Source organism: Thrips palmi, unplaced genomic scaffold (genome assembly GCF_012932325.1).
Source record: "Thrips palmi isolate BJ-2018 unplaced genomic scaffold, TpBJ-2018v1 HiC_scaffold_7, whole genome shotgun sequence".
NCBI classification, from domain to species: domain Eukaryota; kingdom Metazoa; phylum Arthropoda; class Insecta; order Thysanoptera; family Thripidae; genus Thrips; species Thrips palmi.
In genome coordinates this window covers 5,410,392-5,423,528 of record NW_023144634.1, presented here as the reverse complement: position 1 = coordinate 5,423,528, position 13,137 = coordinate 5,410,392, and the positions used below count along the sequence as shown (strand labels likewise).

At 38.5% G+C, this 13,137-nt stretch overlaps 3 protein-coding genes across 10 annotated transcripts; 1 reads left to right on the top strand and 2 right to left on the bottom strand.

Moving 5' to 3' along the window:
• The first annotated feature begins 37 nt into the window (after positions 1-37).
• LOC117652789 (protein argonaute-2) lies at positions 38-13,127 on the top strand. 8 transcript variants are annotated; one of them, XM_034397888.1, is made up of 19 exons: positions 38-421; positions 2,264-2,427; positions 4,684-4,755; positions 5,601-5,723; positions 5,801-5,970; positions 6,054-6,164; positions 6,252-6,383; positions 6,469-6,643; positions 6,730-6,952; positions 7,035-7,182; positions 7,269-7,553; positions 8,334-8,455; positions 8,541-8,611; positions 8,693-8,806; positions 8,884-9,166; positions 9,281-9,553; positions 9,639-9,768; positions 9,846-10,045; positions 10,129-13,127. In XM_034397888.1, exons 2-19 carry the CDS (start codon positions 2,265-2,267, stop codon positions 10,235-10,237), a joined length of 2,904 nt encoding a protein of 967 aa, XP_034253779.1. In that variant the 5' UTR covers positions 38-421; position 2,264; the 3' UTR covers positions 10,238-13,127. The 8 variants fall into 8 exon arrangements, with proteins under 8 accessions (XP_034253779.1, XP_034253774.1, XP_034253778.1 ...); XM_034397883.1 differs by having other exon boundaries at positions 40-421; positions 8,322-8,455; XM_034397887.1 differs by having other exon boundaries at positions 40-438; positions 8,322-8,455.
• Positions 1,494-1,837, bottom strand: LOC117652794. The gene has a single exon (XM_034397895.1). The coding sequence runs from the start codon at positions 1,801-1,803 to the stop codon at positions 1,618-1,620; it is 186 nt and encodes a 61-aa protein (XP_034253786.1). The 5' UTR covers positions 1,804-1,837; the 3' UTR covers positions 1,494-1,617.
• Positions 1,722-2,817, bottom strand: LOC117652792. Its single transcript, XM_034397894.1, has 3 exons — positions 2,553-2,817; positions 2,091-2,203; positions 1,722-2,019 (listed from the first exon to the last, which is right to left on the bottom strand). The coding sequence occupies exons 1-3, from the start codon at positions 2,702-2,704 to the stop codon at positions 1,868-1,870; spliced, it is 417 nt and encodes a 138-aa protein (XP_034253785.1). The 5' UTR covers positions 2,705-2,817; the 3' UTR covers positions 1,722-1,867.
• Positions 13,128-13,137: the final 10 nt, after the last annotated feature.

Below are 13,137 nucleotides of genomic sequence, written 5' to 3'. Positions count from 1 at the left end.
TTCGGGTCGCTTCGGGCCCACTTCCCGAACCCGAACGTACTTCGGCATCACGGAAAAGTGCGCAAAATCTGCGATTCGACTCGGCTTCCATGTCCCCTTTCGTGCTTTGTGCCCTTTAATTCACTCTTGTCCACCCTTCTTTGTTCGCTCCAACACGTTTGGGGAATGCTTGCAAGTCTTTGTTAGGAAAATTGTCGAAGGACGTCTCACTACGCTGGGGTTTTGAAGAAGTGGTGGGGGGTACCGAGTCCTTGTGGATTGTTTTACAGGCTACAGGCTGGTCCTAGGACAAGGCTGTTTAAAGTTTGCCTCCTTTCGCCTTTGTTTTGAGAATGTACCTGTCAAACAAGTGTCTCAGGTTTAACTTTGTTTGTGAAGTTACTTACGAAGGGTAAACCATCGTTGCCCATTTTAAACTTCAGTAAGTATCTCTCCAAAGTAAGTGAATGCGCACCTACTGATTGCGAAAGTATGAGGCCCGGGCCTACCAGGTCTGGACGCTGATAAGCCAGAGCTTGACCTTGAAATAAACGATTGTTTTGGTGGTGCCGCCTTTTAGCCGACACGATGTTACTGTTAAGTTCTCATCCGGCCCTTGGGGACAACCATTCTGCTAGTTTCAAGGTTTCGCTACGCCGTTTTCCGCCCGCAAAATGATCATTTGGCGTTTCACGGACAGGACCGGAGAAGTGTGGTTAGTGGTCGGTTCCGCTACGTAGTTACCGTGTAGGCATGATTCTAAAATGTAAACAATTTTTCCGGGCACTAAGAGGCAGCTTGTTTACGACTTGAACTTGGACACCCGAGACGTAGTGAAGTTTGATTGACAGCCGGCCTACCAGACGATCACCGGATCGGCCATTCTACGGTACCGTAAACTAAATGGCTGTTGTGCCCATAATACTTTTCCGATTGTAGGCTCGTCAGTTGCACGAAACCATTTAAGTGTCACTGGTATCTTAACAGTCTGTTGTACAACGGACTGCATGAATGATCAGCTGGGAAGTTGAATGGAAACAGTCCTTGGGTAGGGAAAGAGGAAAGGGGGGGGAGAGGGGGCATTCCTTTGTTTCCATCACAGGGTTGATGTATCAGTTAGAGGGACTCAAAGATAGGCAGAGGTATTTTGTGTCAAATTATTCAGCTGCCTACATTTAAAACTCACTGGCCAGCTTTGTCATTGCAGCAAATGAACAATGTGGAGGGCTTTGGGCTTTACCCAGAAGTAGGCTTAAGCTTCTTGGTGTCATTGATTTTCAACCTGAGATGAATGATGGTCAGTTTACGATGTTGTCGGTTACTACTTAACTGGAATACTTTGAACTTGACCAACCTCCGGTTTCATTGATGTACATTTGTTAACACAAATCTAATTGATAGGTCATGCCACTTGAAGTGGTAACATAAAGAGATATTACTACTGTACAGTAATTCAGTCACAGCTGTCTCAGATAAGGGGTAAAAATATTTATTAAAAAAAAAAATCAAACAACTTGGTATAGCAATAAATGTATTAACAGACACTACATGAAAAGCAAGAGAAACATAAGCTCAGGAACAAATCTTGATTAGTGACTACATTCTACATGTAAACCTGTTAAAATTTGGTTAATTAATTTATCCTCCAACAGGTCTGATTGTAACAAATCTAGACAAAACAACTGCTATAAAAATTGTGCCAATTACAAAGAAGGCAACAAAAATGTACCATGTCTCTTCATCAAAGACATCTGTAAATGCCGGTACTTGATTGTAGATATGGTCAATAAGTTCTATATTATATGCTTTCTTATTCTTTGCCATTTTGGAGCTATTACGTTAAAAGTCTCTTAAGGCAAATATCTTTGGTCACAACGCCCACACACATTCACTTCCTGCCCTGTCGCATAGCTTTGGTTGTTAAAGTTTCACGGGGTTTCTCTTCTTCAGGTGCATATGGTGATACATAGCGATTGTAAAGTTCAAACATTTCCAGCGTAGTTAGGTTTGCAGCCTTAAATAGCACCTTTTTGCCTGTAACTGGAAAGAAAAAGAGTAAATGAATTGGTGTTCTTATTAATTATTTGAGCTTAATAAAGTTGTTCACTCACCAAGGTCAAAAGAAACTGTTGGTTCAGAACGATCACACTTGATAGCTGTTTGCACCTTGAACTCAGGAAACTTCCTAGTAACTATTTTGTGGTTGAGGAACTCCACAAATTTTCTGAAAGCAAAAAAGAGACTAATTGTACTTTTTGTGCTGACATGTCCGTTCTCTCAACAGAATGGCTTCAGACGGAGCTGGAATGTCATCGTCTCCTGGAACTCCTGGGTCCTCAACACCAGGATCAATAACCAATATTTCTCCACCACAAATGAATGGGACTATTCCTCATGCTGGGCCCTACTCAATTTTATCTAAGGGCTTTGGGTGTGGGTCAATTAATGGTAAGTGAATGATTACTTATAGACTAGAGTACTAGCTTGTCAACTAAGATTATCTGTCGTTGAACTTATTACGGTTGTTTATGAAGTGGAAAAACTTCTGAAGTTGGTCCCAAGTCTTAACATACCTGGTCGAAATGCAGCGCTCGTCGAAAGGGTCGTAGGATGCCACTATACTTTTGACAGCCTTGAGATTTAGATTCTCAAATTGCTGTACAATTAAACTTGTTGCTGCTGGAACCCTTTTACCAACAATACCGTTGATCCTAAATATTCCCATGATATTTTCGTCTCGCGGATCATAATAGCACGACGACAAAAGTTCAGGATAACAATTCAGGTTAGCCAACGAACGTGCACGGCAAGATGGCGGCCACGGTCAGTCTAGCCAACTAACATTACGAAGACCAAGTCTTTATCTTCTTTTGATAGAGCGACTCTCTGTATGCGCTACAGTGCAGCCCCTACACTTTCTGTATTTGAAGCGCTTTCGGTTGAGCTTGCTAGCTAGAATCTGTCAATGCAATTTATGTTCATGACACATTTTAGACCGATTCCAGTAACATGCCACAGCCTCTTCCAAAACGTACCCCCCGTGTTTTTACGTCACACGACGCCATGTTGGGATTGTGAGAGAGAGAAGTCGCCCATCGTGGCCGAAGGGGTGTTGAGTTTATTTATTGTGTCGTTTACAAAAATCTAGTTAGTACTTCCGAGCCAAGATGTACCCCGTAGGTCCACGTAAGTGATCTTCGCATCGTTATTTTGTGTTGGATTACCTCGAGCTCCCGTTTTAGGGATGATTCTGCTCAATGATGTCAATGGTGTGGGGTATTTCCGATCTAAAGTTGATATCCGATGGAGGTCAAAAGTAGCATTCCTGCCCTATTTATTTGTTTTGTTGGAATATTTACGCCATCAGCAATTTCCGGAGCGATTGTTTACATGCTGAGAATGCTTTGAAATCTACATTTTCACTTAAATGCACTCCTTTGACCAAAACAATGCACGCCTACGAGTTTGATGACCTTTCCGCGAGATGCAGTAATGAGATGGAAGATGCGAAAATTCTGCTCTTGCAGTACAAATTTTATCAAAAAGCGTCACTCATGTCTCTTTTTAATTTTTTCAATTTTTTGCGTATTTATATGGGTTGCTCTGGGTTTTTGAACAAAGCAAAAGTTGTGTTTCTGCGGGTACCATCGCGATGCTCCAACTTAACCATGTACTCTGTCCTTGATGTTTTCAATTATCAAAAAAGATACTATTTCAATTTTTTTTCTGCCCGTTTGAAGCTTGAATAATTTATCAGTTAAGTTTGATCTACTCCCTTCAAAAGACTGTATAGTTGTTGTGTAACAACAAGGTGCATTGTCTAATAACTAATTCATCTCTTGCTGTCATTCTGTTACCTTCTATTTTTTTTATGCTCAAGATGATTTGTTAGTGCATTTAATATTCTTGATCTCATTTAATTAACTACACTGACTTCACTTTGTCTGCAGTGGTTTTCAAAATAAAATGTTGGATTCTTTTGTGTGGGGACTTCATGGTTGTTATGTTTCTCTTGGTAAAAAAATGTTCATCCAATTGAAAACAGAAGAAATATCTAAATTGCATTCTGCATTTTTCTTTCATTGTTTCTCTATGTTCTATTGGGTTCTTTTGTCATTTTATGCCAAATGTTATAGGGTTGTGTCTCATGCTATTTTATGTATGTCGAACTTTCTGAATTAATGTCTTCATTTACTGATTATTTGGAGAGTGTGGAAAATGATTAGGAGATTTTCTTGTCCTCAGCCTGCACTGATTGCATTTGATACAGCAACCTAAAAATTCCAATTAATATTTTTATTGTGGCTGTGTTTTGTATAATCAGAAGTAATACTTTATTCTCCATCAATTTCCATACTCTTGTAAATAGTTGTCTATTTATGCACATTGTAAAAGCTGCTAATCTTGTGGATCATGCTACAGCTTGTTTACATTTTTAAAATTTAACGCCAATTTTTGCTGCATAAGCTTTGAACTGTAGCAGTGTTTTAAAATTTACTTTGGTTGTATTCTTGTTAAGTTTTTTCAAGTTAAAGACTGCTCAGCTCTTGAGGCTCTCTAATTTATCTTCATCATAATAATTAAATTACATCTTGTCACAAGTTTGAAGCTGTAGCATGCTGGGAGGCAGCGGCTTTGCTTGGTTTTGCTTGGCTCGCTGTCTGCTGGGCTGTTGCTCACTTTCTGCTCACGTTTGCGCACCAGATGAAAGCACGTGGCCAGGCTCAGGGCAGTCGACGGTTCCGGGGTCGCAGACGTCTACGTCCCCTGACATTGGTAATGATATGTTTTTAACCACAGGCCCTCTGTACCTTTGCTTTTTAATTTTTTAAATATTATAAATCTCCTTTTTTATTGACTGGATTTTGTAGTGTTTGGTTTCTGTGCTGGCTATCAGCTTGTTTCCTTAGTGCTATATAATCTTTTATTTATACACTCATGCCTTAAGTACTTATAAAATGCTTCTTTGTGAACTGCCTATGTTTCAAAGCTTGCTGTAAATTAAGTAGGTGTTTTGTTGGTGTATTAACTCTAAAATCTGGCTTTAATCAAATATTCTCAATTTGTTCAGACCACTTTTGATCTTTTCCAGACTTAATTAGACCATTTTTTAAATTGATTGATTACTGATTCACGTTACTGTGAATTGTCTATCCTCTTTCAAGATTGCTCTCAGAGCATGATTTGAACTTTATGCCAGAGGATTGACCTTAAAATAACTTCTTGCTCCCATTTGTGCACGCAGTAACGGATTTTGTGGTTTTTCTTTGTTGTTTGTACTTTGAGTCTATGACACAGTATATGTTCCTGTTGAATTTGCATGTCTATTAAAATGTTCTTTAAAATGAAACTATCCATAGTTTTAGTGCATGCCAAAGTTTTGATTAGGGAATATTTTTTTTGAAATTACCTAACACTTTTCTCCATGAATTCTTCCTACAAGGTAGAAATTCCATACTGATTTTTTGCTTGGAAAATCTTGTTATTCTATGGTTGTAGTTGTGGAGGCAGTGTCACTCTTTAAATTTAGTGTCTTACTAGATTGACTTAAAGCACAATTTCTTTTCTTTTCTGTTGATGTAAATGATCTGGTGCTCACTGTGCTGATTTAATTGTTCCAGCCCCTCCAGGTGGACCTCCAGTGGCGCCTGCCGGTGCCGTTGGACCCCCCGCAGCAGGTGCACCTCCAGGAGGGCTGGTTCCTGCCAATCAGCCTAACCCTCCTCAACCTCCTGAACTGCCTAGTAAGGAATCTAAAGCTTCCATTGTGTTTTACATTCCTTCATGAATAAAATGTTAATCAATTCAACTTAATTTTCAGTGTTCAACTGCCCAAGGCGACCGAATTTAGGCCGAGATGGACGGACTATTGTGTTGCGTGCCAATCACTTCCAAGTCACAATGCCCAGAGGATACGTTCATCATTATGACATCAATATTCAACCTGACAAATGTCCTAGAAAAGTTAATCGAGAAATCATTGAAACTATGGTAAGGCTATAATAGTAATTTTTATTTAGAAATTCAGCTTTGATGATTTTATTACTCTATTTTACCATTGGTTTTTTCTTCAGGTACATGCTTACAGCAAGATATTTGGAACACTTAGGCCTGTCTTTGATGGCCGCAACAATTTGTACACAAGAGATCCTCTTCCAATTGGCAATGATAGAGTTGAACTAGAGGTAGCACTTTTATTTTAATGAAATTAATCATCACTCTTTGTTAGTGCAGATTTTTACCACAGTTTGTTTAACTTTCTGAAAATTCAGGTAACTTTACCGGGTGAAGGTAAAGATCGTGTATTCCGTGTTAACATCAAGTGGGTGGCACAAGTTTCCCTATTTGCGTTGGAGGAAGCTTTAGAAGGTCGCACAAGACAGATCCCATATGATGCCATATTGGTATGTTGATATCAAAGCTAACTTAGTGGGCTCTTCGTATTTCAGTTACAAGCTTACTCAAAAACACCTTCTTTTTTATTTCCAGGCTTTAGATGTTGTTATGAGGCACCTTCCATCAATGACATACACTCCAGTAGGAAGATCATTTTTCTCATCTCCTGATGGCTACTATCACCCTCTTGGTGGGGGTCGTGAGGTGTGGTTTGGTTTCCATCAGTCAGTGCGTCCAAGCCAGTGGAAAATGATGCTGAATATTGATGGTATTTACTTAGTCTTGTGTAGGATGGGCATGTTGTGTTTTCTTTTGGTAGCCAATTGGATTTTAATCAAATTTTCTAAATTTCAGTTTCTGCCACTGCATTTTACAAAGCTCAGCCTGTCATTGAGTTTATGTGTGAGGTCCTTGATATAAGAGATATCAATGAACAAAGAAAACCCTTGACTGACTCTCAGCGAGTGAAATTTACCAAAGAAATCAAGGGCCTGAAAATTGAGATCACTCATTGTGGTACTATGCGACGCAAGTACAGAGTATGCAATGTGACTCGCAGACCGTCTCAGATGCAATCGTAAGTTTGTTTGTCTTAAGCAATAATTTGTTTTTCAAATGTTGCAGTGAGAAATGTTTAATAATAAATTTTTGATTGATAGGTTCCCTTTGCAACTTGAAAATGGACAAACTGTGGAATGCACAGTTGCCAAATATTTCCTGGACAAATACAAAATGAAGCTACGCTACCCTCATCTTCCATGTCTTCAAGTCGGGCAAGAACACAAGCACACGTATCTTCCTCTTGAAGTGGGTATTTCTTCAATGTCTACGTTTGCCTTCGCTTTCATTTTATTGTACTGAAGTTTCAAATGCTTTCTCTTCCAATTTTTTAGGTGTGCAACATTGTTGCTGGTCAGCGCTGTATCAAGAAGCTTACTGATATGCAGACATCGACTATGATCAAGGCAACAGCAAGATCTGCTCCAGACAGAGAACGTGAAATCAACAACTTAGTCCGCAGAGCGGATTTCAACAATGATGCGTATGTTCAAGAGTTTGGTCTCACAATTTCCAATCACATGATGGAAGTTCGTGGTCGAGTTCTTGCTCCACCCAAGCTGCAGTATGGAGGCCGACCTTCTCAATCCTTGACTGGCCAAATTGGTGGACTCGGCATGGTGAGTTAACTTACTGTAACCAGAAAAAAATCTTAAGTCCAGTTTCAGTTTAAATTTCCTGGGAGCCAAGGCCCAAGTATGTATGTTATACTGTGAAACCTCTTTACGATGTAGAACTTCTAGTAAACACCTCAGCCCTCGTGATCTTTTTGTGGAGTTTTATTATATATTCTGTCCGTATGAAACTTTCTTATTGGGTCTCCATTGAAAATGGGCCATTGATCATTTCTTTGGGGCTCAGTTTAAAGCCCCAGCAGTTTAGTTTATTTTACTTTCCTGAAGCTTTTTTTTTTATCAATTTGAACCTGCATGTCTGTATCTTTTGTATGGTATTATGCGGTATAAGCTCAGTTGATGCTGTGAATTTCTGCGACTTCTCCTGAAGCAAAGAAATTAATTTAGAATGTTGTGACCAGCATGTAGTAGTGGAAGCTTGTCAATGTTTTTCATTGGTCAACCTATGTCATGTCATTTGCTGATCTTTAATTCAATGACTCCATGTATTAAATTTCCTTGCTTTGCTTGAGCTTTCTCAATGCTTTGATTATACTCATTGCTCTTGTTTTCTTCCAGTCGTCTTTTCAACTTAAAGTATTCTCTTTGAACTTCTATATTTCATTGATTGCACGTGTAGAAATGAACCCTTAGTAGTATTTTGACAAAGTACCAATTGCATCCTTTCTCTTAAAGTAAAAGAAACAATTACTTTCTTTGCTTGGGGGAGGTACGTAGCTTGGATGGCAAGAACAGTAAAGTCTCATTGCGCAGGCAAAACAACAGGCGCTTCCCATTCAAGGAGTTTGGGACATGCGTGGCAAGCAGTTCTACACAGGTGTGGAGATCCGAGTCTGGGCTATCGCTTGTTTCGCTCCTCAGCGAACAGTTCGTGAAGACGCTCTAAGGTTTTTATATGCTCTTTAAGGAAACATTGTCTTTAACTCAGTACTTTTAAAATATTAATCAAAATTTGCTTCTGATTTTCTACAGGCTTTTCACCACAAATCTTCAGAAAATTAGTAATGATGCTGGAATGCCCATCATCGGTCAACCTTGTTTCTGTAAGTTTTTCTGTTGTATTGTGTTTTGTTTTTCTCCTTTGTGTAGGCATGTCACTTTACTTAATGGCATTATGATTCCAGGCAAATATGCAACTGGTCCAGATCAAGTTGAACCCATGTTCAGATACTTGAAGACTACATTCCAGGCTCTTCAGTTGGTAGTTGTTGTCTTGCCTGGAAAAACGCCCGTTTATGGTAAGTGTAATTGTTACTCTATTGAGTGGGACATGTTAATTTGAGTACATTTTTGCTGATCTTGTTTCTCCTTGCAGCTGAAGTGAAACGAGTGGGAGACACAGTTATGGGCATGGCAACACAGTGTGTCCAAGCTAAGAATGTAAACAAAACATCTCCTCAAACTTTATCAAATTTATGCCTCAAGATCAATGTAAAGTTGGGTGGAATCAACAGTATCTTAGTGCCAAGCATTAGACCCAAAGTATTCAATGAGCCTGTTATATTCCTTGGGTCGGATGTAACTCATCCACCTGCAGGAGATAACAAGAAGCCTTCCATTGCTGCAGTTGTTGGCTCCATGGATGCTCATCCAAGTCGGTAAGGATTATTTCTGTTGGATAACCCTATCCCCATTCTGACTCTGACTTTTCTGTAAGAAGTGTTTATTAGTTGTCTTATTCTATTTGTTAAAATTTTAAATTTACTCGTCAGGTATGCTGCTACTGTTAGAGTTCAACAGCACCGTCAAGAAATCATACAAGAGCTGAGCTCCATGGTACGAGAACTTCTCATCATGTTTTACAAGAGCACTGGAGGATACAAACCTCATCGCATTATTCTGTATCGTGATGGAGTTTCGGAGGGGCAGTTCTTGGCTGTGCTCCAGCATGAACTGACTGCTATTAGAGAGGCTTGTATTAAATTGGAAGGAGACTACAAGCCTGGCATCACATTTATTGTTGTCCAGAAGAGGCACCACACTAGGTAATGTCTCCCTGTTGTACTTGATCTTCATGCTGCAAGTAGCTTGGGAAATCTGTAAGGTATAATAATTTGGTTTTGTTTACAGATTGTTCTGCTCTGACAAGAAAGACCAGTCTGGAAAGTCTGGCAACATTCCCGCCGGAACAACTGTTGATGTTGGTATAACACACCCTACTGAGTTTGACTTCTATTTATGCAGTCACCAGGGTATTCAAGTAAGTTTTGTGGTATGTTGTGCATGATAAGGTCTTCTTATAAGGGCTTTGCTGATTGCTTCAACCATTTTCTGCAGGGTACTAGCCGTCCAAGTCACTACCACGTGTTGTGGGATGACAACCACTTTGACTCAGATGAGCTCCAGTGCCTGACATACCAGTTGTGCCACACTTATGTGAGATGCACCCGTTCCGTTTCCATTCCTGCCCCAGCGTACTACGCTCACCTAGTAGCCTTCCGTGCACGGTACCATTTGGTAGAGAAGGAACACGACAGGTAACAAAATCTTTCTCTTGGTAATGCACTTTACTCCCGTCTCCTTTCATATTCCATGGACACTTGTTGATTTTCTGTTACAGTGGAGAAGGTTCACATCAATCAGGCTGCAGTGAAGATAGAACGCCTGGGGCCATGGCTCGAGCTATCACTGTACATGCAGACACAAAGAAGGTCATGTACTTTGCATAAATGTGTGTGACTGTTAATTTTAGAAATTCATATTCTATATTAACTTTGAAATATGACTCCATCATTGATGGAGATATGACTCCATCATTGATAGTCAAAGCCCTCCAAAAGAGGAGTCTAGTACCCCACAGAGCATGCAGATTAATATTATATATGTACATACCGTACCCCCATTTTTATTTCTTAATTGTTGTATGGCTTAGCCAAATGAATTAAACTGAGTTGTACCATATCTGACTTTGACAGTGACAATGCCGGGAAGTAATGTTTATTATGTAATTGTTTTTATTTAGTGCAGTTTATTTTATATCATTTATTGAAAAATGCTTAAAATAGGATTTTAAACATTTTCTTTTTTGTTGACTATGCCTTTTAAAAGGCAGACTGGTGGGACTTTGCAATCATACGCCCATCTCTAAAATCTAGTTTCTGTAATTTAGTGAACTATTCTTTCATCATTAGCCTTAATTTGTGTTCTTCAGTTTACCTAGGTAATGTCTTTTCCGAAATACAACACATATAGATCATATTTCATGTAGGGATTATACCATAAATTTGTGGAGGTAATTTGTAAGTTCTTTAACACCTTTCATGATTGGACACCATTGATATAAAATAAATAATTATTAAGGATGTTTGGGATGTATATTATTCTGATTTGGACACTGTACCTTCTGATGTACTGTACTGATGATATAAAAGGGCATTATTTTTTTTAGTACCTATTAAGAAATCTGACCGCAACATAATTGCAATTGTCAATGTACATGGGCAGGCATACGTAATCTTAAGGTCTACGTTAAGCTACATGCAGTTGCATATGATATGATTATAAATTTTAATGCTGCTCCAACCTGATGAATCTTTCTTTTACCTTTTTTTTCTTTGTTAAATAACAGATGTGTACATAATTGATAGATGTGCTACTTAGTTAATGTTAACAGTAGCTGTATGTTGTGCCACAGATCGCTGTATGTGGATATCTGTATCAACAATCAAAGCCCAAATGGGTGTTTTGTGTGTGTTTGTGGTCTCCACAGAGTTTATTTGCTTCTAATCATGTTTGACTCTCAGTTATTAGAAGGGTGTAGAAGCCCTATAGCTTCTTGTTTTTAAATTGGTCCTCGTAATCAATGGTACCGTATTTACTTAAACTCATGAGCCAGGGGTGCAGCTGCTTATTCCTCTTCATATTCATTGGTGAATCAATGCAGCATCTATAATTCAAGCTGTGGCTTGAAATTTGTGCGGACAAGCTTCTTGTAAAGCAGTTACCAGTATTTGATGTTTATTTATTTTTATGGATGCTTTGGTCAACCAATAAATCACTTGTCACTTTTTCATTTTTTTTTTAATGATTTGTCATTTTAATGTGTTCCTGCTTGCTTTGTGAAGCATTAGTAATCGCTATCAATGTATCCAACGATTTATATTCTTTTTGCTTTGTTCAATCTCTTGAGTTCATTCCAATTTAGCAATACTTAATCCATTCAGTTGTGTTTCTTTTTCCTTTGTTATTTGAAAGACAAACTCAAATCTGTTGAGATATGGTGTCTCATGCATCAAAGCACAGCCACGTCACTAATATGTTGCCTTGATTGTACCTGACTCGCTTGCCGTCTGTTGTCATCATTGAAGAACCAGATCTCATAACTCATAAGGTTCGCATGGATCAATTTCCAAGATCTTATATTCCCTCAGGATATTTTGAGTAAATACGGTATGTGTGCTGTCCTGAAGCCTTCTTAAGAATATCATCCTGTTTGTGTGTAACTTTGTGGCATTGGATAGTATCTTTTCTCTTTCTCAAGTACCTTGAACTAGTCTAAGACAAACAATGGTGAGCGCAATAGTTTTAGTTGTGAACTCAAGCTTTATGTTGAAGTGACAAATGAACTTAATATTGTTCCAGCCTGAGCTTTTGACATTATATTCTAAAGTTTTCTTCTTTTTTTGTTTGTTACTCCACACTCTACGTCCCCTCCAACTCCATTTTGTATATAAATGCATTTTTATCTGATGTTTTGTATGCCATTCTGTCCACCTTGATGTGCAATTCTTAGCAATTTTCCATTCTTGTTATGCCGTATGTTTGAGGCAACATTTAGAGTTGCATCAGATTATAGTTTATGCCGTTGAGACATAACAATAAATCTTAATAAATCGCATAATAAATGTAGTTACTGAAATCTTCTCTTCTTTTTTCTTCTTGAATGTATAAAGTTATGTTTGCCAACTGGTGGAAGATTCAACTCTCCCTGCAGTCACACTTAATTATGCAGTGACCATTGACAAGTATGATTAACCCCGTTGTTTTGGTGTTATGTACTCAAAGTGTTTCTTCAGAATTTCTATCTTTGGGAAAACCTTTGCATTTACTACAATTGTATCCGTCAGGTTATTTGTTTCCTTTTTCTCACAATAAGGGTCTCTTCTTGTCAGGGGTCTTGAGCTTCTGTTGCATTATTGGGTGTGGTTTATGTAGAGTGGTTTTATAGAAATGTGTGCATTTTATTCATTCTAGGGTGAGCTCAGCTTATAAATTACTTGTCAGTAGTGCAAACAATCTTATGTTGATGGTGGGAAAATGCAGTTTGATGCATTTGTCAGCTTCTTGTATTTTGTGGCCTTACCAGTAGCCTAAAATTTGTTACCAATAATTATACTTTTAAGGCCTTACTGATGAAATAGTATCTCCCTTTTCAATTTCTTCCCACACACCAATGCCTAGAGAACATTTACCGAAGGTTTTTTTAAACAAATTTCTGTTTTAAATTTAAAGACATTATTGTGAATTGAAAAATTCCCACTAAGCTCCTCAAAATGCTATCTTGGTATAGGGGCCAAACCAAAAGACGCATACTTAAATAAAATCACTATGATACCTTAATTCTGATCAT

Excerpts from the sequence above, each read along its gene's own strand:
- LOC117652794 (XM_034397895.1), bottom strand. The coding sequence starts at position 1,803 with ATGGCAAAGAATAAGAAAGCATATAATATAGAACTTATTGACCATATC.
- LOC117652789 (XM_034397883.1), top strand. The coding sequence starts at position 2,265 with ATGGCTTCAGACGGAGCTGGAATGTCATCGTCTCCTGGAACTCCTGGG. Across the intron at positions 7,183-7,268 it reads ACACGTATCTTCCTCTTGAA|GTGTGCAACATTGTTGCTGG; the intron begins GTGGGTATTTCT and ends CCAATTTTTTAG. Across the intron at positions 8,612-8,692 it reads CATCGGTCAACCTTGTTTCT|GCAAATATGCAACTGGTCCA; the intron begins GTAAGTTTTTCT and ends TTATGATTCCAG.
- LOC117652792 (XM_034397894.1), bottom strand. The coding sequence starts at position 2,704 with ATGGGAATATTTAGGATCAACGGTATTGTTGGTAAAAGGGTTCCAGCA. Across the intron at positions 2,204-2,552 it reads GAGCGCTGCATTTCGACCAG|AAAATTTGTGGAGTTCCTCA; the intron begins GTATGTTAAGAC and ends TTTTGCTTTCAG. Across the intron at positions 2,020-2,090 it reads AACAGTTTCTTTTGACCTTG|TTACAGGCAAAAAGGTGCTA; the intron begins GTGAGTGAACAA and ends TTTTCTTTCCAG.